Here is a 27,528-nt window from a genome sequence, read left to right on the forward strand (position 1 = left end):
AGACACTTGTGAAAAAATTGCTGTGATCTGAGGATGCTTTCTAAATAATGGGATAAATAGTACAAAAAAAAAATAATTTTTATACCTTTTTAGAATCAGAGTGGATAAACATAAAAACACCGAAATCAAATCAGTATTTGTGTGTCCAACAGTATCAATTTTCCTAGGTGATTTTGTTTTGTTTTTTTACACCGTTTTTTAAAGAAACTTGGAATGGTAGCTTGTTTCAAACATGTAGGTGAACTAACCACAGTTCTGTGGATTTAGGCTGTCTCAGTTGCTTTTCTCTTCATGTAACCCCAGATTGATTCATTGATTTTTGCAGTCATGGTTCTGTTGGGGCCAGGACTCCTTGTTCTTCATTAGGACTTTCACTGTATGTTAGAGGTCATTGTCCTACTGCAGAATGAATGTTGGCCCCATCAGATGCCTCCCTGATTGTATTACATGATAAATTATGTATCTGCCTATAATTTTCAGCAATCAGGAGACCATTTGTTCTGAATAAATCTCCAAATCCATGTGCAGAAATGCTGCTCCAGACCTGCAAGGAACCTTCCCCATGCTTCACTGTTGCCTGCAGAAGCTCAGACATGTCCCGCTGTCCAGACCATCAGTAAATAAACTGCCTTCTGTTACAGCCACAAAATCATTTTTGGATGCATTGGTCCAAAGTAGGCTGTGCGCACGGCTTACATGTGTGGAAAGGCACAGGAACAACTATTTCAAAAGCAGAGGTACTAGAGATGCTGTCATGCATAGTAGATCTTTTGCAAAATGACCATCGAAGGTTGATTAGCTCTTTAAGAATGACCTTTTAGCCTGTATTGTTACATATTCTTTGTTGATCATTAGTACTTGTTTGGTATAATTGTTTAAAGTGCTCTGAAACATAATTCTTCAAAATCCTTAAATCTGAACTAAACTATTTTTAATCCCTATGTTGCTAGCATTAGTAAATAGATAGGAAGGTATATTATATTTATTTTTTCTTTTTACACTTAATTTGCTTTCTGGTTTCTGGCCTAAGCCAACATTATGTCATACTGTACATCCCAGGAGTCTTCTTGGGAGGAGAGGCCAAACACTCTCTTCAGCGTGCATGTCTGAGCTAAGGGCAGATGGATTCCGGAATGCTCCATGAGTCATCTGCACTTAATCATATATAGCGTTGTTTTTCAAAGTGATTTCTTATCAAAATAAAGTATGGAGACATTGATGGATAGGTGTGTGTGCTATGAATAATATTTTTTCTTTCATTTTGTAGTGCTCTGATACAATTTACTTTTGCTTTAACTGTGTGCAAGTGTACCTGGGAGAATTTATGCTGTTTTTGGGCCCATTCACTCCATGGTGCAGAGAAGTTGGTTTTTCTGCACTCGTTCTGCAAGGGCAAAACAAAAACAATTGTTCTCTTAAGTGCCCTGTTCATACCGCAACACTGGTGTCACGTGCAGATTTTTTTGTGCACAGTAATCTGCAATGTGTATAAAGCTCATTGAAGCGCGCATGAAAATTAATGTAAACTGATGTCTCTGCAAGTGCGTCAGTTTTCATGCACATATGGTGTGAATGAGCCCTTAAAGGCAAAGATGGACATACCAAATACTAATTTGGTTAAATTTCTTTTTGGTTTATACATTTGTAGGTTAATAATTAAAAACTGTTAATTTTTTTAAAGCATCCTCACTTTACAGCATTTCTTTGCACAGTAAAGAAATACACTATCCCATTGGGGTATCCTAAAGCTAGAGAGTGCAAAATCCGGCTCGCTGAGGTTAAAAGCGGATTGGTTTCTATGCAGAAGTGAGCCTGATTTTGCACACTCCAGTTTTGATAAATAAACACCAGTGAGTCTAATTATAGCCATGTAAATGTTGCCCATGGCCTAGTGGTAGTAAACTATTCTCAACCCTTTCATTATTCCACAGAGATAGTTTTTATGTACTTTCTGTAATCCTAACATCACATGTGTTATTGGACTGTGCTAAAAACGCTCCTGCTGCAGCAGCCCAGCACATTCTTTGCTACCAGCTGGTTAGGCAACAACTGTAGAGCTTACATCTAAGCTGAAGTATTGGAGAGAAAACAATTAAATAACGAGACAAATAATTGTACTTGACCAGTGAAATTATTCAGGTGTTTTTTTTTTTTTTTTTAAAGTTATTTTTATTCATATTTTCAAATTTTTGCACAAATTAACAAAAGAATATTAAATACAAATTCTGATGGAGAGGAAGCAGGCAGTAAGCATACCATACAGCACTTGCAATTTACATATTGAGAGAGAACGAAAACCTCATTTGTGAGTGGACATATTTCCCATCAAAAAAAAAAAGAAAAACAAGGAAACAAAAAAGAAACAAACAACTCAGAAAAAAAATTGACAGATTAACAAAGAAAGTTGCACATCATATCATATAGTCAATGGGAGGCCTACAATCCCAATTTGAGATCTAGCATACAGGGATATGTATAAAGGAAGGCCAAACTCAGGACTGGAAACCTCAACTCCATCCCAGATTAGCACATATCAGGCTCATGATACAGAAGTGAACTTCGCATGTTCAAGGGTCTATCTGAGTCGCCTAGATTGTAAGCTCGAAGGAGCAGTGCCCTCGAACTCTCGTGTATCACATTGTATTGTTATTGTACTGTCGCATGTACTGTCTCCCATTGTAATGTACAGCGCTGAGCGAACTATTGGCCATTTATAAATACTGTATAATAATAATAATAACCAGGTCAAAAAGACTTATTGAGGCTCCTGGTGGAAAAGAGGGGTCCAGGACTCCCAACTCCTTCTCTCTTTACCCAGTAGGTGTAGTAAGTATCCTCCAGGGTGAGGCGGGTCGTTCCCCACAGTAGGTAAGGAGTCATAAACTTTCAGTTGACGTAATGTGTTTGCCAGGTTGGATTTAGCATACCAAGCAGTATATTGAAAAGTGGTTATAAGGTGTCTTAATTATTCAGTTTTAAACATTTGAGTGGATGTTCAGATTTACAGTTGCTGAATCATTGATTTTGTTTTTTTTTCGCTCAAAATTTGCAGTCCTTTTTTTTTTTTTTTTTTGGGCAAAAAATAAAAACACCAGTGGTGATCAAATACCACCAAAAGAAATCTGTCTTAAAAAAAAAAAAAAGAATTCAATTTGAGTACACTGTTGCATGACCATGCAATTGTCTCTCAAAGTGCGACAGTGCTGAAACCTGAATATTGGCCTGGGCAGGAAGGGGGTGAAAGTGCCCGGCAGGCAAGTGGGTTAACAAAATGAATAATGCCATGTACATAATATGATATTGCATTTGATTTTTCTGGGTTAAATGGTATAATATATAAATGTACTCAAGTGCAAACTTTGTACTGCATTTTATATACATAATAAAGGTGCAGTTCTATTTATAACAATGTGTTCGGTTCCTCTTTCTGAGTACATATAAACACAGGTGCATTGAAGCAGCACTGTTCTTCTGATGAGCCGTTTTATTGTGAGATTGTTTGTGGTAAGCTTACAAAGAGCTGGGTAAAAATGTACAACAGGCTTCACTGTTAAGATAATTCTATAATCTTAATTTTATTCAAATCTTTGCTAATCCATAGCCAACGTTCTTTAAGACAGGTTCTGCTATGTGAATGTACCATGGGTGATTGCAGAGATGAGAAAGAATAAACATTTTCGGATGGCACTAAAAAATTATTGCTGCAGCAGGGTAAATTATTTTAGACATGCTGGTAATTTCCCTGCATATTGGGAAAAAACAGCCGCCCTCACTAAACACCTGTTTGGATATGGAAGAACCCATCAGTGGTAAATATAGCTGTACTATGACTGTTCCTGCCAGTAATTGTATCTATTATCCCCATGTGGGATCTAGAAATTCTGCTTAGAAGCCAAGTACTGTAACTAGATCTTTCTCATTTTGTCATCTGTGTTGCATAATCAGTGTAAAGTTGAGCCCCAGACAGTGCCATTACCAATGCAGATTAATTCAGTAATTTGTAAAAAAAAAAAAAAAAAGTGAAATGTGTTTTTAAATGCATTTAGTTTAAAGCGGAGCTCCACCCAAAAGGGGAAGTTCTGCTTTAAGGACTGCTCCCCCACTTCCCATTAAGGATTGGCACCTTTGTGGGCCTGGGGGGTCTGACAGGTACCTGCTCCAACTTCTGGTCCGATCGCCTAGGCAATCGGAAACGGAAGGTGTCCTTCCCTTCCTGTAGTCTTTTGGGACACGTGACAGGTTCCAGAAGACTACAGGACCATTCATGAAGCGCAGCGCTACTCACGCATGCGCAGTGGGTACCCGGCTGTGAAGCCGCAATCTATCACAGCCGGGTGCCCACACTGAAGATGCCGTCCTCCTGGAATACAGGACAACCGGTGAAACGGTCTGCGGGGGACACAATGGGAGACACAGCTGTTGACTTTTAAAAGTCAACAGCTACAGTTCTTGTAGCTGCTGATTTTTATTTTTTGACAGGGTGAGTGGAACTCCGCTTTAAGTATTGGAATGTGTCTTTATATTGGCAGCATTCGGCTGGGAGGGCCAGCAATAGTATTTTTCAAGGAAAAGGCTTGAGTGAGTGATGATGTCATCAATCTGTAGTTATTTCTTATCAAACTGGGGGTGTGTCCTTGACCACTCTGTACTGTAACTATAGATTAGGTCTGTGACCCACTATGTGCACTAGAGTTCAGCCAAACCTGGTGGCTTTGGTGTACTTTCAGTGCAGTTCTGTGCTGGCTCCTCTGGCCTCTCCAGCTCCAGACGGGACTCTTTCCTACAAAGGGGGCCCCCCTGCAATGTTGCAGGCTTGGGCTTGACTTGCAAAGGTAAGCGATGGCAGCCTATATGCTGAGATCTTCCATGACAGAGGATCTGTGCTGTCCTGTGCTCCCATTTGCTCCTGGTATAAGGGCACAGCCACAAGGCTCCCTCCAGCTAACTCTGACTGCTGTTCTGTACTAATAGGGACGCTGGAGCCTGGTGTGCACCACTTTGAAGGACTGTAAGATGCCCAGGCAGCCAGAGCTGGCCAGAAGGACCCTCCCATCTCCAACCCCACAGCGCACTTTATCTGAGCCGTGGCCCCAATATGCTGCAACAGCTAACGTCTAAGTCAGAGCAGACCGGAAACAAGGGCCAGGAGGAAGAACCACTGTTCTAGGCCAATAAGGAAACCTATTAGATTCTTATGTGTTATGTGCTAGCAGAATTATAACACTCATTTATTTTTTTTTGTAGTATGGTGTACCTATTCTGACTCAAGACTCTTATCTAAAGCTTCCAGCTCCTCTGGGCACAAAAACGTGTGTTGACAGTAACCCTGTAGGTAAGCGTATTTCATGTTGTATGGTAAACAAAAGATGGATTGTTAACTATGAAGGAAATTCCAAGTCTAAATTGGTGTAGACTGAATTTCCTTTGAAAGACTGCTGCGCAGTTGTATGTGACTATTGAACCCTGTCATGAAAATCTGCTGGCATGAAATGCCTTTGTCAACACATTTCATAGCTTCTATCTTTGCTTTATGTGTAAGTGTAGTGTAAGGACATCTTCACGGTAGTGCCAAGGGCAATGATGATGGTGTGTGTATAATGCAGAAAATGTGAGCATCCAGTCAATTTTCTGTGTACTGCAGTTAGAATAATTAGAACTATTAAAGATGAATACCAATGGCACAATGCTTTGTACATTGCTTTAATAACCAGTTTTGCACATACTATGCTTCATAAAAAGTCATTAGATTTCACAGAGTGTGTATAGTGTGCCCTGTCCTTCTGCTGCTCTGCCCCCCTCATAAAATGACAGTATGGAGTAATTGTGTAAATCCAGCAGCCAAGAGATGTATCTGCTGTCATAAAACTGACTCAGTGTTTATAAACAATGTTCAGAAAGGAGATAAGGAGATGCACAGTAACAATGTTGCCTTTGTTTCTACTTTTTCATGCATCTGCAAATCAAAGATATGAGCTTTAATCTGTATATAATGTCAGTTAAAGCAACTTGTCAAGGTCAAAGCAACAAGTGTTAATAGCTTTAGAAATAAGAGGCTGCAGGACATACTGTTTGACCCAGCAGGAAGAACCACTGTGTGCGAAGTGGGAAACAGGTATTCGACTTCTGGCAGTGGCATTGCAGTGGCGTTTCACAACATGGGCCTTTACAAAGGTATGTTGCCCCATCTTTCTGCAAGCATTGCTGTTTTTTGCCTCAACCCATCTGCGTGTTAAGGGAAACTTAGCCACATTCCGGAGTCCTATAAAACCATCATTAAAAATCAACAACAGTTTTCCCATTTGTTCTTTGTCTTACTGCTCCATTTGCAATCTGGGAGAGCTGTTAAAATTACAAAATACTGAACTAAAACATTGAAACTACCCAACTCAATACCTTACCATTCTGTTATGAATGAATGGCTCTTCTTGCACTAATATCAATGTTTTAATGCGCAGTAGCACACTGGACATGATATATATGTTGGGGTGCCATTCATTTCATACAGCACCCCACAACACTTCCAAATGCACCTCGGTTGCTTGATGTGCAAAAAATTAAAATCAGTACCAGTACAGCTTATATATTTTAAATAGGCTGCATAATGCAATGCACCTCAATGCATGTATGTTGAAGCGTGTGTGTTGCAGTATAGTACATGATGATGTCAAGGAGCACTAAAGTTAAGTGGACGTTGAGGACATGGAGCAATGTCCTTATTGAAAGTGTGAGCATTTTATCCCGTTGTGTGATGGTAAAACAAGCTCTGTATTTGAATGTTCTCTGCTAATGGAACTAGTAAAAGAAATACACTAGTACTGACAGTTCTATACTGTACACATTGGTTAGAACTGACCACTCAGATCTGGGCTCTGTTCTATATGCTGAGTCCTTAGGCCACATTCACACTGCTGCACTGCTGTTTGCCTGCAGCGCAGTGTACCCGCAGTTTTCCATAGTCTTCTGTTATGTCGTGTGTTTTTTAGGGCATTTTCTGAAAGCGCACCGAAAATCCTACATGCTGAATCTTTGGTGTACTTTCAGAGAACCCTCCAAAAACTTGGCACATAATTAAAGTCAACGACAACCATGGATAACCTGAATGAAAACCGTGGGTACACTGCACTGTGGCCAAAACAGAGCATGACAGTGTGAGACAGCTCCTACAGGAAACTGCCAGAATCCATAGCATAAATGGGAAGTGTCAGTCCCTTGTGTCCCTTTTTAATAACAGTTTAAAAATGCTTGTAGCCAGGCAGTAGTAGTTTTAGATTGGCCTGCTTGGGATTAAGTCATCAGAAAATGAAGGAAAAGCTTTTATGTTTTTTTACTCATAATAAATTCTTCTATTTTAATAGGCTTTTTGGTGAGACAGAACTTTACATGCACTCAGGATGTACAACTAGAGAATTGTTCAATCCCTGCGCTAACCCTGCGAACTTATACAGGCATCCAGATTGTATCTGTAAGTGGTAGAAATGTTAAGTATTTTTGAAGTGAAACCTGATGGTTTGGGTGGCTTACAACATCTGATACTTTACTTTTTTTTTTAACAGGTACCAAATTCACAAAGTGGGGTAAGTGTTCCATCATATACTAAATATCTTGAATTTATATACCTTAGACACCCCTGTTTACAATAAAATACATTTCATGTTACCAACTGTGCCATTGATAGGGTAAAACACCTCCAGATTTCTTGTTATACCGTTTACGCCTATCTGGTCAAATGAATCTCTCACAGAGCTTGCAAAACTACAGGGCTTTCAATATTGGCGCAAAGCAGGTTTACTTTTGATCCATTACGTTTATGTACATCAAACCTTTAAGTATTTCCACCAACTGCACTGCGTTACTTTAACTGGTAATTGCGCAGTCATGCAGCGCTGTATCGAAACAAAATTTATCTAATTTTATTTCACACAAGTAGAGCTTTCTTTTGGTGGTATGTTATCATTCCTGGTTTTTTTATTGTCTGCGATATAAACAAAAAACAGACCAAAAATTTAAAAAAAAAACAACAATTTTTTTACTTTCTGCAATAAAACCTATCCAATGAAATTTCTTCATAAATTTTTGGCCAAAATGTATTCCGCTACATGTCTTTGATATATGAAAAAAAATCCCAATATATATATATATCCAAATATATTGACTGGTTTGCGTGAAAGTTATAGCGCCTCCAAACTATGGCATATATTCTGGAATTTTTTTTTATTTTTTTTAAATTCTACTAATGGCAGTGATCAGCCACTTCTATTGGGGCTACGGGAGTGTGGCGGTCAATCTGACACTAACTTACACTGACATCACCCGTGACATTAATACAGTGATCAGTGATAATACTATACACTGTCACTGTACTACTGACACTGGCTGGGAAGGGGTTAACATGGGTGATCAGGGGTTAAATATTTGCCTAGCTATTTATAATGTGTGTAAAGTGTGCTGTTTTTACTAAGATCTATTAATTTATCATCCCTGCTTTGCGGTATCCCTGTATACAGAACTGTATGTTGAATGTGAACAAAGAGCTTTGAGCTGTGACTGTACGCAACTGATCAGCAGGTCCCAGCCATGAATCATTGGCCGGGACTTGCTGACAGGCTTCCGCTAGGCAGATCAGTTTAGCTATTACCTATAATATATCCAATAACATTATATACTTAGAAATGATCATTTATATCATCATTATTATTTTTCTCTGCAGATTAATGTGACTGTGCAGGCGGTTACAATGCAGTCTATTGATGGCACCCTCGTTAGAGGAAATTTTAGTGACCAAATACCATCCTATAACAGTAGTACACAGATCTGTACCAATGTGGTTTTAGGGGTAAGTTTTCTAAATATGTGATTGGGATATCTGTGAAAAATTAGTCCTAGTCTTTTCATATACAGGCGCATACATTTTTGTCATAAATTGTGTAGTTAAAACAACACATCCACTCCCTTAGGCCTGGTTCACACCAATGCCAATTGCATTTTGTCCTTTTTTTTGTGGTGCATTTTGCATTTTTTTTTTTTTCCACACTTTGGGGGGGTGCTCAAAATGTTGCTGGGCAGATTAAAAACCAGTCAAAAATGCACTGCATGCATTTTCTACAGCATCTCCATTGAAGTCTGTTGAACCTAAAAGAGCCCCTGCCCCTTTACAAAAATGCAGCTCAAAAAAGCATAGATGTGAACGTCTCCCTTAGGCAACCACGTTAAATGGACTGTAGTGAGTTTCTGCAAAAAGCACTAAAAACGCATTGGTGCATAGCTTAAAGCTACTTTCAAGCTATAAAATACTGGACAAAATAAAATGCATAATGAATATATAAATAGTATCATGTATAACAAACATCAGTATGACTTGTATTAATTATCCAAGCACCATGTGAGAAAAAGTATCCATAATTCCCTAACTTCAAAAACAGTCCCAGTGATGTTCATATCTCAATTCCATGCTATGCATAATGCTCTCATGTACTCTCCCACTTGTACACTCCCACCAGAAAGACATTTACCCTTTAGAATGACCTCTAGGTAGTTTAGAAGATCTTAAAGACCACTTGTACCCAAACTATAGACATAGTATATGCATATTCGTAACGAACAGTGAAATAGCTTTAAAACAAGTCATCCCTGACTTCTCTAGCTAGATGTAAAGTAGTTCATCCTCAAAGATCTCTGAAAATCACAACAAAGACTCTGTAATATTCTTTCTAGGGCCCCATTCACACCTTGAGCACTAAGCTCCAAAGCGCTCGGCATCCAAAATCTCATGGTTTTCAATTGTACCTGTTCACTCCTGAGATAGTCAAAGAAATTCATAAAGGTGGTCACAGACACCCTTTACAATTCTGTCGGGGTGCAGCACAAAGTGTTGCCACCCTGGATACTCCTTCCTCAGTGCACTTACTCACGCCCTCTCTTTCCAGCCACTGTGCCTTTCACACTGACAGGCGTCTCTCCAAGGAGGTTTCTACTAGGGAAGGACAAATTCATAGCTGCTATTCAGTTCAATATCGACTTTTGCATCCACCCAGTGCTGTGAGCTAGCAATCAAGAGTAAAGTGAAATTGATAGAGAACTAGTCTCTTAGTTCTCCATCAGGCTTCCTCCATCCAGTGATTAATCATTTCCCATGTTTGAGTAACTACATCAGCTGTATCCCTTGCTTACATTTAGCTTTTGGCCAGGAATCTCCTGGCCAACAACTCAATGGGGCCATTGAAACCACCCTGTGCTGGAAGCTGTCACATGACAGATGTCACATTACAAGACAGATCCTAGGACAGGTATAGCCCACTCTGAGTACTGGCATATCTCTGTACACCAGCTCAGATTTGGTATTCATTATCTCCACTTTCCTAATCTGAGAACTGGTGATATTTCTTTAAAAATGTTTCTGCTGCTACAGCAACAGATTCTTAAACAAAGCAGTAGTAAGAACTACCTGAATTCGCCTCACATATTGGTAATGTTGCCAACTCTGGCACAAATGCTTACCTGAGTTAGGTGCAGGTAGTTTCTAATGGAACCACTGCTAGAAATCTGCCATTAAGGCTTTCTTGACTTCCGCTAAGCGTCACTTGAAACTTTTAGTTGGAAAAAGAACACAAGCTTCTGGATTCAAGTGTTTTTGGCTCCAATATACATCAGTGGGAGCGCCTGAAAAACATGAAAAAAACGCAGGTATTATGCATTTTTTGTCCCTCAGTAACTAGGTTTTCATTGGCTAACAAGGTCTTAAAAAAGCCAGCAAAATGACCAAAGACGCTTCATGTGAATGCAGTCTGACAGCATAGAGACACCTGCTGTGTGTTTACATTAAAGGAAGAAAATGTAATGGTAGAAAGTTGTATAGGACAGCATCTTACTTTTTACATTTTTTTTTAGAGCCTCTTTTGTAAATGTTGAACATTTATTTCTCTGTAACCCTTGTAGCTACAAGAATGAAAATGTATTTTAAAGTGATTTTACGGCTTGTTCAGAATGTTTAAGTACATTTTGTGTGCATCGTCTGGGCATGGATTCACTTTTAAGTGCTGGTAGTATTCTAAACCCCATTAGGGGGTCAAATGGCCACCTTTGCTCCAAAGTCCAGGTTCTATTTCTTCTTCCAATGCCAACATACTATAACATCACACACACATATAAATCACCTCTCCATTGTGTAAAACCACATCTTTATTGAAAATGTGTTAAAACACTGATGAAACTCATATTGTGCAGGGCACACTAGTTTAGAGTTCTGTCAGGTAGCTCTTCCACTGTGCTATCTGAACATCTCCACATTTCACATGCCCAATGTGATTACGTAATGTACATCTGCTCAACATGTTTTGTCTAAACAGACTTTCTCAAAAATTGGGCTTATATGGCTTATCACTAACTATATAACCTTCTGTTACCCTTACGCTGCCATGTATCTACTGAATGAAAAACATAGCAATTCATCATGTTATTCCCCCATCACGTGTTGACATGGTAGCATTGTACATGTTAAAGATCTAGTTTGCGTTTGAAATAGGAAAACTGCTACATGAGTGTTTCATGGCTAGCGCTCTATTTTTCCTATCATTTCTGTGTTGGGATATTTTCTGTAAATAGATCACTTATTGCTAAATTTTAACCAGCTGTGTCGTGGTTTTGGAGAATACAGTAAATGTGATGGAGGTGAGAATGGGTAAGCTAAAAAAGCAGTGTATGTGTTCATTGATTTGAAGCAGTAAATAGAACAAAATTACATGTACATATACCTGGCCATGCAGACCCGATGGATGACCATGCATATTGGTAAGTAAAATAGCTACTTGTTTTTCTTCATATTTTGTGTTTTTTTTTCAATTTTGTGTTATGATATCAATACTGATAACCCCAAGTAAGGAATCTGTAAGTATGGTTTTCAGGGGGTTAATAAGGTTTAGGGGTTAAGTGATGGTTCGAATTTTAGGGATTTACTATTACTTTTAGGTGTTAGGGCCCTTTCAGATCAGACTGCCTGTCTGCCAATCAGGTCTGCCTGTCTGTTTTTTTTTTTTTTTTTTTTTGGCTGGCCTGATCGTAAGGTGCATGGACAGGTGCATGTCCATTTACACCCACCTACCTCGGAGTCTGGACTACCTCCTTTTCCATTTTTTTTAGACCTAAGCATGATGAATCAGAGGTAGCCTGATGTAAACAGGCACTATTAAAGTCCATCTATATCTGTCCACCTTTTAGAGTCATCATCCTTTTAGAGTCAACTGTCCCATTCAGTTCTGATTCAGTAGGGGCGATAAAGGGTCAATTTTAGGGTTAAGCAATGTGGGTGCTTTTTATATTCAAATACTTTTTACAGAATTTTCAGCAAATACAATTACAGGTGCAAAAAGCATATAACTATGGTAGGTAAATGGTCATACAGGCGATTAATATAGTGCAATAAATTTCCAGAATATAGTAGGAAACCGTGTCCACAGAAGATAGGTCAGGGTATGCGGGGAAACAGTACTTTCAGTTTTTTGAACAACTGAGAACATATAGGGGGAAATGGGGGAAGAGATGAGAATCAAGGAGGGAAAGTAAAGAAGAGGTAGGAAGAACTGTATCAACTAACAGGTTAAACAATATACCAGTCAAAGTAACTTTAAAGTACTCCATAATGTATGAGCTATCAAACTTGAACCATTCCTTTAGGGTTGTGCGGCCATTGGGACCAGGAACTTATAAATTTGGCATAAGAGAGGTTTTTGAGGGCAACCCTCTTTTCCATATCGCACTGGAGGTTTAGATCTCTAATTACCATAGCTAGAGATGGTGATGAGAGTGATCTCCACAATCTGGTTATGTTATTTTTGGCTGCATATAGAGTATAAATTATGATACTTTGTGAGTTAGGGGGCCATCTTTCTGTTCAAATATGGAATAATGCTAATGTGGGGTATGGGCTTACTTTATTTCTGATTATCTCGGATATTACATTAAAGACACTATTCCAAAAGGATCTTATTGATTTACAGGACCACATGAGGTGTAGAAGAGAGCCTATTTCTCCAAATTGCCGCCAACATTGTGGAGAGCAGGTGGGGTAGATTTTCGACAATTTGACCGGTGTTAGGTACCATTGATGTAGTCATTTTAGGTAGGATTCCCAATGTGTGGCGCAGTGTGATAATTTGTACGCAGGAGTGAAAGCTTTGCGCCAAGACTGGTCTGATAACGCTTGGGAAGTGATCAGTTCCCAGTTTCTTAAGGACGTTGTTCTTAGATTAACTTTAAAATCGGTAATGTGGGAGTAGAACATGGAAATTTCTTTGTCAGGGTATTTAGTGTTGTCTAGTACTAGAACACTGGGGATGGAAGAGTAGAGGTAGGTGGAATGTGTTTAGATTTTATGCAGTGTATAATCCTTAGATGAGTAAAGCGTTCTGAGGACGGTAGTAAAAAATATGTTTTGGAGGTATTGGAAAGAGATTAGTTTGTTGTCCGCATAAAGGTCTAATAGTGAGTGTATACCACTAGTTTCCCATAATGTTAGGGTAAGGTAGGGATTTAAAGAGCACAAGACATTAATGGGAGTAGGTATCAACCTGTAGGTTGGAAATGTGTGTGATAAAATAGACCAGGCTTCTAAGGAAGCCTTAATACTCGGGTGATTGATAGGTGGGTGTTTGGTATCTATAGAGCATAATATAAGGTGGTTCTGAGGTAGACGTGGGCAGAATAATTGGTGTTCCATAATGGAACAAGTTTTTTCCTTAGTTGGGTGCCACCAAAAGTATATTTGGTTAAGAAGTGCAGCTAGATCAGGGGCGGGCAAACTTTTTGACTTGAGGGCCGCAATGGGTTCATATATTGGACCCGGGGGCCGGACCAAGAGTAGATGAATGATGTGTATGTGTCATCCATAGTAAGTATAGTAATATTCCCCCATAGTAAGCATAGTAATTCATCCCCCATATAGTAATTCATCCCCCCTATAGTAGTTCATCCCCCCTATAGTAATTCATCCCCCCTATAGTAATTCATCCCCCCTATAGTAATTCATCCCCCATATAGTAATTCGTCCCCCATATAGTAATTTATCCCCCATATAGTAATTCATCCCCCATATAGTAATTCATCCCCCATATAGTAATTCATCCCCCCTATAGTAATTCATCCCCCATAGTAATTCATCCCCCCTATAGTAATTCATCCCCCATATTAAGTCCCCCGTGTCAATTCACTTACCTTTGCTCCGCGCGTTCCTCTCGCCGTGTTCCGGTGTAGCATGAAAATCTGTCTCCTATGAGGATCTGTCCCCCTCGACGTATCTGCGCATGTGCCAGTTTCAGGCATTAGCAGCCGATCGGCGATCTCCGGCACATGCGCAGATACGTCGAGGGGGACAGATCCTCACAGGAGACAGATTTTCTTGCTGCACCGGTCTTCAGGGCGGACTGTGAGAGGAGCCTAGCCGGAGTCTAGCTCCGCGGGCCGGATTAAAAGGTCCGCCGGGCCGTAGTTTGCCCATTGCTGAGCTAGATAGTAGGAATGTAAGTGTGGAAGGGCCGCACCTCCTCTATGGAAATGAGCATGTGGGTGCGTTTTGATACCTTGCTGCTGAGATAAGAATGTGAGAAAACACAGAACTCCCCCCCCCCCCCCCCCCCCCACTTCCTAATAGGACACAGCAATACACCAAAACACCAGAATTAATGAGATCCTGCAAATGGGGAATTTCACCTTAGCTTTGAGAAATCAAGAAGAGACATTTTTCTGTACTTGGGTGCCTTGATTTTCTTTTTTAAGCGGAGCTCGACCCAAAAGGTGAACTTCTGTTTTAAGGCTTCCTTTCCCCCTCCTCTTTACGAGATGGCATTTTTTTTTGGGGGGGGGGGGTCTGGATTTGACAGTTACCCACTCCCACTTCTACTCGAATCGCCTAGGCAATCTGAGCGGAAGTTTCTCCTAAAGGTCTCCCCCCAGAAGACTTCAGGACCATTCACGAAGGGCAGCGTGCCACACTCGTGCAGTGGGCTCCCGACTGTCGCAGGCGGGTGTCCACAGTTTAGCTGCTGGCGTCAGGGTCAGAACATCAGTGGAAAGAACTGCTCTGGTGAGCACATCGCTGGATACTGGGACAGGTAAGTGCATGTTTAGAAAAAGTTTAAATATTAGAAGTTTTAATATAATTATTATTATTATACAGGATTTATATAGCGCCAACAGTTTGCTCAGCACTTTACAATAGAACGGGAGACAATACAGCAATAATACAGTTCAATACAAGAGGGAAAGGAGAGCCCTGCTCCTTGGAGCTTACAATCTAGGAGATAAACACAAATATGACTAAAGCTCCTCTTTAAGGTTACTGCAACCCTAACGCAACCAAAAACTATAAGCATATTTCATAACTCCTGTATACCACCACCCCCTACAACAATGGAGTGCATTAGAGGGAGGAGGGGACCCCCTTCCCCCTCTGTCCCTCCCCCCTTTTTTTTTTCCCTCCAATTTCCCCATCACGTGACTATCCCATTTATTGTCTTCCGCTCCTTCCTCTATCTTACACTCCCCCACTATCACATTCTATTTCCCTACCCTCCCAATAAAATAAATACAGAGAACAGTTGTGAAATAGGTCATAACATTTCCTTGCCTACCTAACTAGAGTTCCAAAACTGTGCCTATGTATGTCTATGGACAGGTGACCTGACAGCTTGCTGAATCATTATGCACCTTGTATACTGAGATTGTAAATCAGTAGACTTTTTTATATGTCCTTATGTATTTTGTATCTTTAAGCATGTCAGATTCTCAAACAGTTGTAAATCATTCTGTTACGGGCTATTCGTCACAGCTATGTGAATGCCTGAGACATTCACACAGCAAATTTTTTTGATAAATCAACCCCTGGCAGTCTGTTTGCTAAGGCCAAATGCCTTCAGATGTGTTTTTTTTTTTTTTTTCTGTTCAGCTTTTATACATTTCATTTCATCTATGTTCGACATTACAGTATATGTGTCCAAGCAGAACTTAACTGTATCTGAGCACCACAAACTGAAAATGTTATTTAATTAGTTTTTAATATTCAAAGCAAACTCTCCCATTCATCCATGTACCTCTGCTTTATTTGTTAAGAAATCACTTTGAAAGCCCCCCCCCCCAGCATTTCTAAGTGTGGCTGTCTTGATTAAGGGTAGATGATTCATGTAGCATTGGCTTACTGGAATTTGTCTGCCTTTAGCTCAGGCATGCATGCTGGAGGGCTTGATTAGCTGAGAGAGCCTCTCCTCCAGATGAAAGGGGGGGAAACCATGCCCATGAAGACTCCTGAGATGTAAGATAATACTTTGGTTTAGGCCAGAAACTAGGAAGCAACTAAGGAAATAATGAATAAAAATGTACTGAACTAGAAACAAAATTAAAAACAAGTAAATATAATATACCTTCCTATCTATTTACTAATGCTAGCAGCATAAGGGCTACAAATAGTCAATGTTGACTGACAGAAATTAATGCTGCTTTAAAACCATACTGAAGTTAATTAGCTGTTAGTGCACCTTAAATTGAGTAGTAAACTGTATTCCCTCTTGACGCCCAAATAACATATATGTAGAACAACAGAAACCTGGGCTTTAATGCCCAAACATCGCACATATGCTTTGCTGGGTGGGCAATGTTTTTGTGCTGCTCCCTGCTTGCTCTCAGCACAAAGATCGCGTTGCCAAAATCAGTTCTCGGTCTGAAAAACATCGGTAGCCGGCAGGACAAACTTTTGATCATGTGACCACTGTGACTGCCAGTCAGTCGTCACATGATTGCTCATTCTTCCCACCCCCCCTGGGCATTTAGAACTTTTAAAGGGGATGCAAGGGCAGACGGGAAGGTGTTAAAATGTTTAGATTTCATAAAATTTACATTTGTATGCATATTTCTTTTACGACCACCTAAAACGCATTCTGTTTTGATCAGGCCCACAACTATAGTCCATAGTAAATTCTGATTCCTATCCAGTAGTGTTGAAATGTGTTATCTGATTTTCATTTTGGTCAGTGCTTGATGAGTACATTTTACAATTCTGAGATCATATTTTTTTCCTCTGTAGGGAAGTTACTCCATAATTTACACTGCTCAAGGGGCGATAACAAATGTCCTGGCATCTTTTACCCTTGGAACAATCAGCAGGAGCCCTTTTCAACAATCCTTCCAGATCAGATTCACAGAGGTATGAAATTCTGTAATACATACCGTCCATACATTTCAGAAAGTCCTTTTTCTTTGCATACCATGTACTGTGTAATTAAAGTTTATCTATAGCCAAAACAGGTTTTTAGGATTTGGATTTAGTAGGAAATGGTTACAACCCTTGTTGGGTTTTAAGTGCTGTGTCCCCACTGAGGAGATTCACCTTCTCTATATGTCCTGGTTACCCTGAGTGCCAGCTGGACACAAAGTGAAGAGAAACATACATTCAGGCTTTATTCACACGGGTAGCTAACGGTGAGAATCTGTGGATTCTTGCTGGTAGATCTAAAAACTGCATGCATACAGAGCAGCTGTCAGTAGTGGCTGTCAGATTTGTGCTCCATACAAATCAATGGTTTGGTGTCATGATTTAGCCTGAAGTGTTCCTGCCTGTGTTATTTTTACCTCCTTACATTGCTGCAGTTCTTCTCCTAGTCCTGTGATTCCTTTCACATGTGGTGCTTGGCTTCTGTGCTCACCTATGGTCATCAACTGCTATTCTATGGGTTTATATTTCCTTTCCCTTCCATCACTTCCTGGCCCACCTCCCAGTTTGCTCCTCTATATAAGACATGCTCGCTGCAGCCCACATTGCCTGAGCAACTTCCCAATTCTCTGAGCTCCTGTTGGCCTACCTACTATTACATGTATTCTGTGTCTGACTTTCCGTTTACTGACCCTGGCTTTGTCTGTGCTTGTCTGCAGCCCCCCATTCTTCTGCTTGTCTCCAGGATTTCTTCTGTTTCCTGCTGTTTGCCCTCAGCTGGGCGTACCTGGTTCCTGCGACCTGGTTCCTGCTTGCTTCATGCCAATGCTTACCATCCTAGTGAAGAAGCAGGCTGGGGCTTAGACTTTGTGCCCTGGGGAACCCCAAGTTGGTAATCTACAAGGGCTCACTATTACAGGCTCTTGACACTGGAGCCATACCTTTTTTACATGTAACTGCTCATCTGAGCAGTCAAGATGTGACATCTCTTCTAAGTTTATGGTCTCATACAAACTGGCCAGAAATCATAGTACAGTGAGCAGCTATGTCCAGAGGAGGCCGTTGGCCAGCTCTGAACACAGCAACTATTGCCCTGTGTGAAGGTAACCTTTTACTGTTGTCTCCAGAACAAGAACTGTGGAGACACCTATTTCCTTAATCCTACATACACTCATACCAATTTTTCATATGCACTTGACTTGAAAAATTGACATTATTGTTAACAAAATAAAGAGTGTGATGGTGCGCGGCGTCATACCCCAGCCTTTCTCACCAACTTGTGACCGAAGGACCAGCCGATCCCAGACCACGCTGTCAGTTGTGTAACAATGCCACTCTCAGCTGCGCCATGCACAAAGATTTTGCAGCTCGCTGGACCACAATCTATGTGCCAGCAGCCTGAGAGTGATTGTTACTGGGTCAGGTTAATTACGCAATTAACCCTTCACACTGCCACCACCACCTTTTTACAGAGAAGGAGGAAACTCACAAATCTTAGCAGTAACACTATGATATTAGTATAAGCGACTGTAACACACTGTCACCACAGACAGATGTATTCAGAGGGTTATACATACAGTAGCACTCTTCAGAGACAGGGATTCTTGGAAAATGGTGCAATTAAAATATTTACAGAAAAAGATGTAACAAATTCTCTCTCTCTATATGGAGAGGGAGGGAGAGGGAGAGGGAGGGAGGGGGAGGGAGAAGGAGGGGGAGGGAGAGGGGGGGGGAGGGGGAGAGGGGGAGAGAGGGAGAGCGCGCGCAATAAAACAGAGAAATAAAAAGAAGTTTCAGAAGGCAGGATACTTGCAAAAGTCCTTGGTTTGAGCAGAGTCCAATCGTCTGAACAAAAAGGTTGCCTTTCTCCCAAAGATGGTTCCTGATGTTAAAAGGGAGAGATCTCTTACTTCTCTCCAGGCATGTCAGCCTTTTTTCTATTATCCCAAAGGGGTGTCTCCCAAAAGCAAAGAGCCAATTGCCTCATTTGGGGATGGCTGTTAGACGGGGACCCAGGTTATGACCAAATCCCTTCCAAGTTCATACTATGGTCAATAACCTTAAATAGGTACAGGTAGCATCCTAGCAACTGGCAGATTAATATGTAGAATTATATTCCGAATGTACAGAAACTAGACGGTAGCATATCCTGCCACTCCGGATAAAAGATATTGTTTTCTACCCTCTTGTAGACACTACATAGGGATGTAAAGTGTCATGTGACTCGTATTAAAATGACCTATCTGAATATATACTTTATATCAATGTGCCCAGTTCCTGTTGAAGTTTATGAATTTGTATGAAAAATGACTTAATGTGGGGTGTACGTTTTATGGCACCCTCTGCTGTCATGCTTACAGGTTGTGACCAACTGAGTTATGGTTTTACGACCGGGCAGAGGAAAGTCCAGCAGACATTCTGGGACCAGGTTAATTAGGGATTACAACCATGAAGCTTATTCAGCTGTGCCTTATGCACTTGTGACCCCAGTTCACATACAGACCACATTCCATTCAAAAAGGAGGGGGGTTACGGAGTGAGAATGAGATTTGCAGATTATGATACAAAATGGTTGTCAGCGTCCATGTGTCTAAGCGCGCAATTGCCACAAAGAGCATACAATATTTCTTCTGTAAAGTGTATTCTGTAGCAAATTGTGTGCAGCCTAAACAGGGAGGGTTGTTCAGGTGACTGGTGGTGCCCTTACATTCTCTTTAAGTATTATGAACAGAAGACGAGGTATCATGGTAAAGCTATGAAATTTTGGACTCATTTGGAAAATGACCTTATCTGCCCTAAAATTACCTCCCTGCCTTGGCTAGATCCTAACAAATGGCCTCCTAAAGACCTATTGCCCCTTATGATTCAGGCAACCTTACAGATATGGGATGCATGTTTACTTAAAGGTGTATTTCCTGCAGACTGAGCACCTTGACCCCATTGTGTGGACTTTCCTTCTTTTCCCCAACTGCAACGAGCTCAAAATTCCTCAGTTTGCGGTACCAGCAAGATTACCCTCTTCTGAGCCATACCCTTTGTGGCCGGACCCTTGCCTCCCTCTCTAGGATTCTCCCAACATGCCACAACTTGTCGAGTGCATGGTTAGAGTATACGCAATTACAACACTTCTTGGGAACACTGTCCTTCATTGATTCTCTGACACGACCTTTATACTGACATTGAATCTTTATTATCCTGATCTCTTAAGCTCGACCATACCCTTTCACAGCTATACCAGATCTTTCTGAAGGAGTCTTACCCGGACCCACTTCCATTCCTTTCAAAGTATGAACAGGAATTACAAGTCTCACTGGAAGAAATGGAATGGGACAAAGTACTAGCTATCTCACATAAGATGTCATTTCTTTCCCAGGCGCAAGAGTGTAATTACCGTATATTAGCCAGGTGGTATTTCTGCCCTATACTTCTACATAAAATTGGTTCATCTGTTCCTGACACTTGGTGGTGGTCACAGGCTCCAGGCACCATGACCCATATTTGGGGCACATGCCTGAAAATTCTCCCATTTTGGGATAACATTTTACACTTGTTTGACAAATTTTTTGTTGGTAAAACTCCCAACAAACTACAGATCACGATATTGTCCATGCTGCTAGGCTTCATTATTCAAATTAAGAAAAGCTTAGTAGGCATTTCATCACCGCTGCCCATTCTGTAATCGTTAGGCATTGGTGACAGGCCAAGTTACCTTTGCTAGCCGAATGGGCTTGTAAAATGAACATAATTGACTGACTATGTGGAATGTATAACTGTGTGGGATGAGGATAAAACCGAATCCTACAATCTTATGTGGATGGTATGGTCTCATTTCAGATACTTCTCTGAATTTTACTTATTCATCGCATCAAAAATGTGAAGGCATATTTGCTTCGGATAACTTCCCATTGGCTCCCCCGACCCCCCCCCCCCCTTTTTTTTTATCTCTTTTTTGCTCCTTCATCTCTTCTCTTTCCCGTTCTTCTCCTTCTGTCCTCTCTACATACGATATCAGGCCTGGCCATATTACCTGCAAGAACGTAACTTCATTTTGCAGCTTGGGCCAGTGGGTCCTTCATTTAACAAGTACCCTTTCCTTGTTGGCATTGTATCTAACACCGTTTAGTAGGTATAAACCACCTAAAGGTTTTGATAATGTACCTATTATGCAAGCTCTGCTGATAAAGCGCAGCACTATCTTCTGTTCTGCAATATACTCTGTCATAATCCAGAGCTGTCAGAATTTAGTTGTATTTGCCTAAGCAAGATCTGTTTCTGTTTTGTTTGCATTATTTTAATAAAACTTGATTAAACATAAACAAAAGTGGAACATTCATACTTTGAATATCATATTTCCACAGCTTCTTACAAAAAAAATCGTACTGTTCCATTTGACTCGAGTATTTTAATGACACAACTGCATGTGTTTACCTTGTTAAGTGAATCAGTTTTTCTCATGCAGGGTCACTTTAATATAGCTCTCCCTGGCAGCATATAGTTACTGTCACAGATCAGTGACAGTAACTATATGTCACTGGTCTGGTACTTGTTCCATAGATCAGTAGCAAGACTATTCTGCCACAAACATGCGATGCTTTTTTTTTTTTTTTTTGTCACTTGTAGTTCTACAAACATATATGGTGTAGTCTTACCTCCATGTGGTACAGGACTGGATTGGTGTCTTTGCATTTCACCTGCTGATTAATTTGCTTGAGGTGATTGTAGCCGTATTAGTGCATTTGCGACAAACAATTGAGTACTGTCCGTGATACTTTTTTTATTTGCACTAACATACAATTTTGAGGACAAGCTTTCGGGGAGAGTCCCCTTCTTCAAGGTATAAGGTATAGTACTGCTTGGACCTTGAAGAAGGGGACTCTCCCCAAAAACTTGTCCTCAAAATTTTATGTTAGTACAAATAAAAAAAGTATCACGGACAGTACTCAATTGTACCTGCTGATTAATAAAGCTTGTTTTAAGGCCACTTCATGTCCAGCCTTCCAATCTACCTCTCTATTTAAACTGTTCTCAGACCACCTTTCGCTGCTGGAGCAACATGTTGTCTGTCTAGCTACAGGCCCCATGTTCAATGGTTCTGAGTGGCAAAGGCTTCCATTTCCTTTGTTCCAAGCCTTCCTGTTATCCCAGTGATCCCTGCACTTTGTAGCTTCCAATGACTTATTTTCTCACTCCTGTGTACCTGACACCATAGGGCTGCAAGAGACCCTCACACCAGAGTTCCTGTAATGGTAGCATCTCAGTGCTCCCATTGAACTCTGTACATTCCTGTGACCCCACAGTTTACAGTAGCCCCTGCAGTCTGTGCCTTCAGTAACCCCTGTGTCCCCAGGTGTCTTCAAATCCAGTGTCCCCAATTTTTGGTGCCCCCAAGTCCTTGTTTCTTTGGTTATGTACTTTGACCTTCTATTTGACCTTGTCTTCTACTTGCCTTGCACTTTCGCCTGTCCCTATTTACTTTGGGTTCTTTCCCTGGTCAGCTTCCATGTATGCAAGTGTCCGAGGGTTGCAATCTGACAGCTGCCCTGGAGCAGAGCCTATCACCCTTTTGGGGGATGCACTGGTGAATACCAAGTGGCTCTAAAAACTCTGTGCTTTGGCTCTTTTTAAGGTTCATACCTCCAGCAATCATGTAGATAACCGAAAGGGTCCACAATCCCCCTATCTTTTACTAATTACCTTCTTTTCAGACTTTTCTTGTTTTCTGTCGGCAGGAGCAAAGGAAAATCCTGTGTAGACTACAGTTTGCCAGAGTCGTAGCTTTTGGAGGACTATGGACTCCCCTAAACAGCCAAATCAAGGGTTTGCATTAAAGCTGAACTTCGGGCAGATTTAAAAAAAACACCATTCAATGCATTCTTTCAAAAGAAATAATTTTGCCTATCTTGATATTGGTCTCCTGTTGTATCTTATACAGCAGAATTTTTGACAGGGAATATGCTAACAGAAGGGCAGAGTGGAGTTGATGCTTTGTCAGTGTATTTCAGCTCCTTTATTATCCACCTGGCAGGCTACAGGTGGGGAGGGACCACCACTGTATTCCTTAGTTATTACAGAGGCAGTAGTGTCCACTTTCTGGCTCTTCTGTCCAGTAGACACATAATTGCCTTCTTAGCTGTCAAATGATTTGTATCTCCTTTTTTTTTTTTTTTTTTTTTTTTAATCTGTTTATTAAAGGAATACAACATGCTGCACATAAAGAACAAAAAACAAGCCGCAAACAATGGTTCACATATATAATACCCTTGCAGGGGCGGAGCAATGCAGAGATATACACAAATAATTTGCCTTTCAAATGTGTATTTAGCTGTTTACCTAAAGTTTTAAGAGAAATGTCTGCATAACTGTAGTATGGCAGTTCTGAATGAACCTACCTCCTCCATTGGCTCATTATACTTTATTGTACATTATTTGTTAACCTGTGCTACTGTCTTGGACAGCATACAATTGAACCTTGGTGTAGGAGTTGTTGTAAAAGTAGTAGTTATAGGACACATACTTATCCAGAGCCTGTCATCCCATGCAAGATAATGTGATTAATTGAAGGGATCAACGTTTATGCAATTTTCTAGTGTGAAATCATTAACTTATCCTAGTAACTGTTGCTGATTGTTCACTAGAGCCAGTGCAGATTGTGCTTCTCATGTCAATACCATTTTGTGAGTTGAAAAGGAATACGAAATATAAATGCTGCATAGTCAACAGTGTGTTGTTGATAGAAGCATTATCTCAATATATATCTAACCGCAGCTGTAACCTTCTGTTCTATTGTAGGAAGGCACAACACCAGCCGTTCTCAGTGGAAACCCAGGTTATGTATTTGGGATGCCTCTAATTGCTGGCTTTAAGTTGCCACAATATCCTTTTTTATATTTTATTAAACCTTAAGGTATTTTGGCATGACTGGTTTGCATTGTAAATAACAGTATTACACTATCACATAACACATTACAGTATTGTTGGTTATGTTGGCAATAAAGGTACTTTCCTGAAGAAATCTCATACAGGGCACATAGCCCACCTATACAGGCTTCCAGTTTTTCATCCATGCAGAGGCGTCCCTAGTTTTGGTGTCACCCGGTGCGGTAACACTTGGTGACACCCCCTCCGACGATCCTCGCAGAATGGATCGGATCTGCGGATTGAGCAGAATGGATCGGATTCCGATCCATTATGCTCAATCCGTAGATCTGATCCATCCTGTGGGGATCGTCGGCTTTCTTTACAACTTACATTTTCTTGGAGCGGGTCCGGTGTCACCCCGTATAGGTTGCATGCCGACGATCCCCGCAGGATCGTCGGCATGCAGCCTATACGGGGTGACACCGGACCCGCTCCAAGAAAAGGTAAGTTGTAAAGAAAGCTGATGATCCCTGCAGGATGGATCCGATCCATCCTGCGGGGATCTTTGGCTTGCTTTACAACTTACTTTTTTGTGGAGGGGGTCCGGTGTCACCCGGTGCAGACTGCACCCCCCGCAACTGCCTCGGGACGCCACTGCATCCATGCATTGCATTTCTGTCCCAGTGCCTTTTGTTCGTGTTCTTTACTTGTTTTGTTTGTATTGCAGAACAGGTATCCCCATTGCTGTTCCTCGCCTACAGATAGACAGATGTGTAAAAATATCAGAACTAAGAATTTTGTACAGCCATCTGTCAGGTTCAAATCTACCTTGGAAGGATTAATCATATTGGTGACACCTAAAGCAGAGGGCGGGGAACTAACCCATTGATACTTTCTGGCGGCAGACCCACTGAACCTTCATTTGAGGAACTCCCTGTAATCTGGCTGCAATGTATTAAACAGAACTCCGATGTAGGTACAATGAGTTTCTTTAGTAGCGGTCATTCATTTTGCTTGTTGCCTAGATCTGCTCTGTAAGCCTGCCTGTTTTGCAGGGTGAAAAAAAGTATACACCATAGATATTACAGCATACAGTGGCAAGTAAAAATATGTGAACCCCTTGGAATTACTAGTTTTCTGCAGTAGTTTGTATGTAATCTGATTCTCATCTAAGTCGCAACAATAGACAAATGCAGTGTGTTTAAGCTGATAAAACACAGACAATTCTAATTTCTCATGTCTTTATTTAACACACCCATTAAATATTCCTAGTGCTAGAGGAAAAAAGCGAGCCTATAGATCTATTAAAAGCTGATTGGAGTCAATAGTTTTCACACTAGGAGTCCAATTAATGATATGAGCTTGGTGGTGGGGTTTAGCGCTACTTTGATAAGAGACACTCAAACATTTTAAGATTGCTGTTCATATGACGCATCAGCTTAAGTGAACCATGCATCACAAAAGGGAGCTCTCTGAAGACTTACGATGAAGAGCACTTGATCTGCATAAGGCTGGAAAGTGATACAAAGCAATCTCAAAGTGTTTACGCATCCGACAGTCAAGATAAATTGTCTATAAATGGAGACAGTTTAGTACTGTGGCTACCCTTCGTAGAGGTGGACACCAAGCAAGATGACTTCCAAGGTGAGGTAAAGAAGAACGTACGGGTAATGGCTAAAGGCTTGAAGACATCACTGGAACTGGAAAATATCCCTGTTCATGAATCTACCATATGTAAGTCTTTAAACAGGCAGAATGTCCATGACAGGACACCATGGAGGAAGCTGCTGCACTCCAAAAAAAACATTGCTGTGCACCTGGTTTGCCAAACAGCACGTTGGCAAACTGCAGTGCTACTGGGAAAATGCTCTGTGGAATATTGAAACAAAAGTTTAGCTATTTGGAAGAATACTCAGAACTATGTATGCTTCAAAAAGGATACATCTTACCCAAGATAAAAACATCATCTCAATGGTGAAGGGAACAACATGATTTGTGCTTGCTCCGCTGCATCAGGGCCTGGACCATTTGCCATCATCGAAGGGAAAATTAATTCCCAAGTTGACCAAAATATCCTACAGGATAATAACAGGATGGCTTTCCGTCAGCTGAAGCTTGGTAAAAGTTGGGTGATGCAGCAGGGCAATGACCCTAAGTGTCGAGGTAAATCCACCGCAGACTGACTTCAGTAAAAGAGAATGCGCCTTTTGGAGTGACCCAGTCAGAACTCCATAGAGATGCTGTGGAATGACCTCAAGAGTCTTTGCTTCAGCTCAGACACATCTGTAGGATGTCCGGTGTCAGTTTTGTAAAGGGGAATGGCAGGTCTGATCCAGAGATGCTGAAAGCACTTGCTTGAAGCCGTTGCTACCAAAAGACATTCGACCAGCTATTCAGTTCACTTAACTCTTCCTCTAGCACTGTGAATGTTTAATGGCTGTGTTCAATAAAGACACAAAAAATTAGAATTGCTTGTATGTTACACAACGGAGACACAAGACTGTTAACATCCACCTGCCCATAGAGCTGCATGGAGCTTCCGATCGGGTTTGCTTGAGAAACTGACAGGCATTCCTGAGTGGAAAGCCCATGTGAAAGGGGCCTTACCTTTAGAAAGAGAGTTCACAGCTGACATACAGGATAATGCTCTCTATTTGTAACCTTTGGGGTTACAGACAGAAATAAGGTAGACCTTTTAACTTATACCCACTCTATCCATAACAAAAAATTTTATTAAATTATTTGTTTGCCTAGAAATCTCCTGACAATTTATTATTACTATACAGGATTTATATAGCGCCAACAGTTTGCACAGCGCTTTACAATATGAAGGTAGACATTACAGTTACAATACAATTTGGTACAAGAGGAAACAGAGTACCCTGCTAGTTAGAACTTACAATCTTGGAATTTAGAACCAAGTCTAAGTCTCCAAAGCACAGAGAGAATATGTTGCCTCTGAAAAGGAGCCGGCCACACTCCTATATATTCTAAAGTCTGAGACCTCTACTCCCTGTCTTAAAAAACGTTTTGTACAAATAAACACTCTAATGGTTTGCAGGATTCCCAACAGTTTGCTTAAAAAAAAAAAAACACAGAGGGGGTTCTTCCTGATTGTACTTGCTCATGGGAAATAGTGCCCATCTCTCAGGAAGGAATATTGTTTACTGGGCATACACAGTTTGGGTGTCAGACAATTCCTGATCAACTGAGCCCAGGAGATGCAACGTGCACAGTGATGTCAGGATGCTTGACAGGCGTTAAGTTTCCTTTCCCCGCCACTATTCATTTTCACTCTGTGAGGGGAGGTGGAACCCTATAATGCTGCTCTGCCTTCATCTGTCCCCTCTAAGCTGCTCAAGCTATGTTGCACAGGCCACACACCAGCCATCCACACCACACTGCTTGCTGTGCTGCCATTAGGAGCAGTCTGACTGGGACCAGGGAGTCAGCACTTCTCTGCTAAGCAGAGCACTAACTGG

At 40.9% G+C, this 27,528-nt stretch overlaps 1 protein-coding gene across 3 annotated transcripts in view; it reads left to right on the forward strand.

Annotated features, from left to right (window-relative positions):
- Positions 1–27,528, forward strand: part of TCTN1 (tectonic family member 1) — a 71,275-nt gene that overhangs the window by 27,824 nt on the left and 15,923 nt on the right. For all 3 annotated transcript variants that reach the window (XR_016312633.1, XM_089676723.1, XM_089676709.1), the window contains exons 5-10: positions 5,245–5,332; positions 7,356–7,462; positions 7,554–7,574; positions 8,708–8,833; positions 17,063–17,182; positions 23,978–24,059. Coding sequence is in view for 2 of the 3 variants with exons in the window: in XM_089676723.1 (XP_089532849.1) it covers positions 5,245–5,332; positions 7,356–7,462; positions 7,554–7,574; positions 8,708–8,833; positions 17,063–17,182; positions 23,978–24,059 (544 nt within the window). In the remaining variant the exon portion in view is untranslated. The remainder of the gene's footprint in view (positions 1–5,244; positions 5,333–7,355; positions 7,463–7,553; positions 7,575–8,707; positions 8,834–17,062; positions 17,183–23,977; positions 24,060–27,528) is intronic.

Source organism: Staurois parvus, unplaced genomic scaffold (genome assembly GCF_062004578.1).
Source record: "Staurois parvus isolate SC_StPar_1 unplaced genomic scaffold, SC_StPar_1.0 ptg000014l, whole genome shotgun sequence".
Lineage (NCBI taxonomy): Eukaryota > Metazoa > Chordata > Amphibia > Anura > Ranidae > Staurois > Staurois parvus.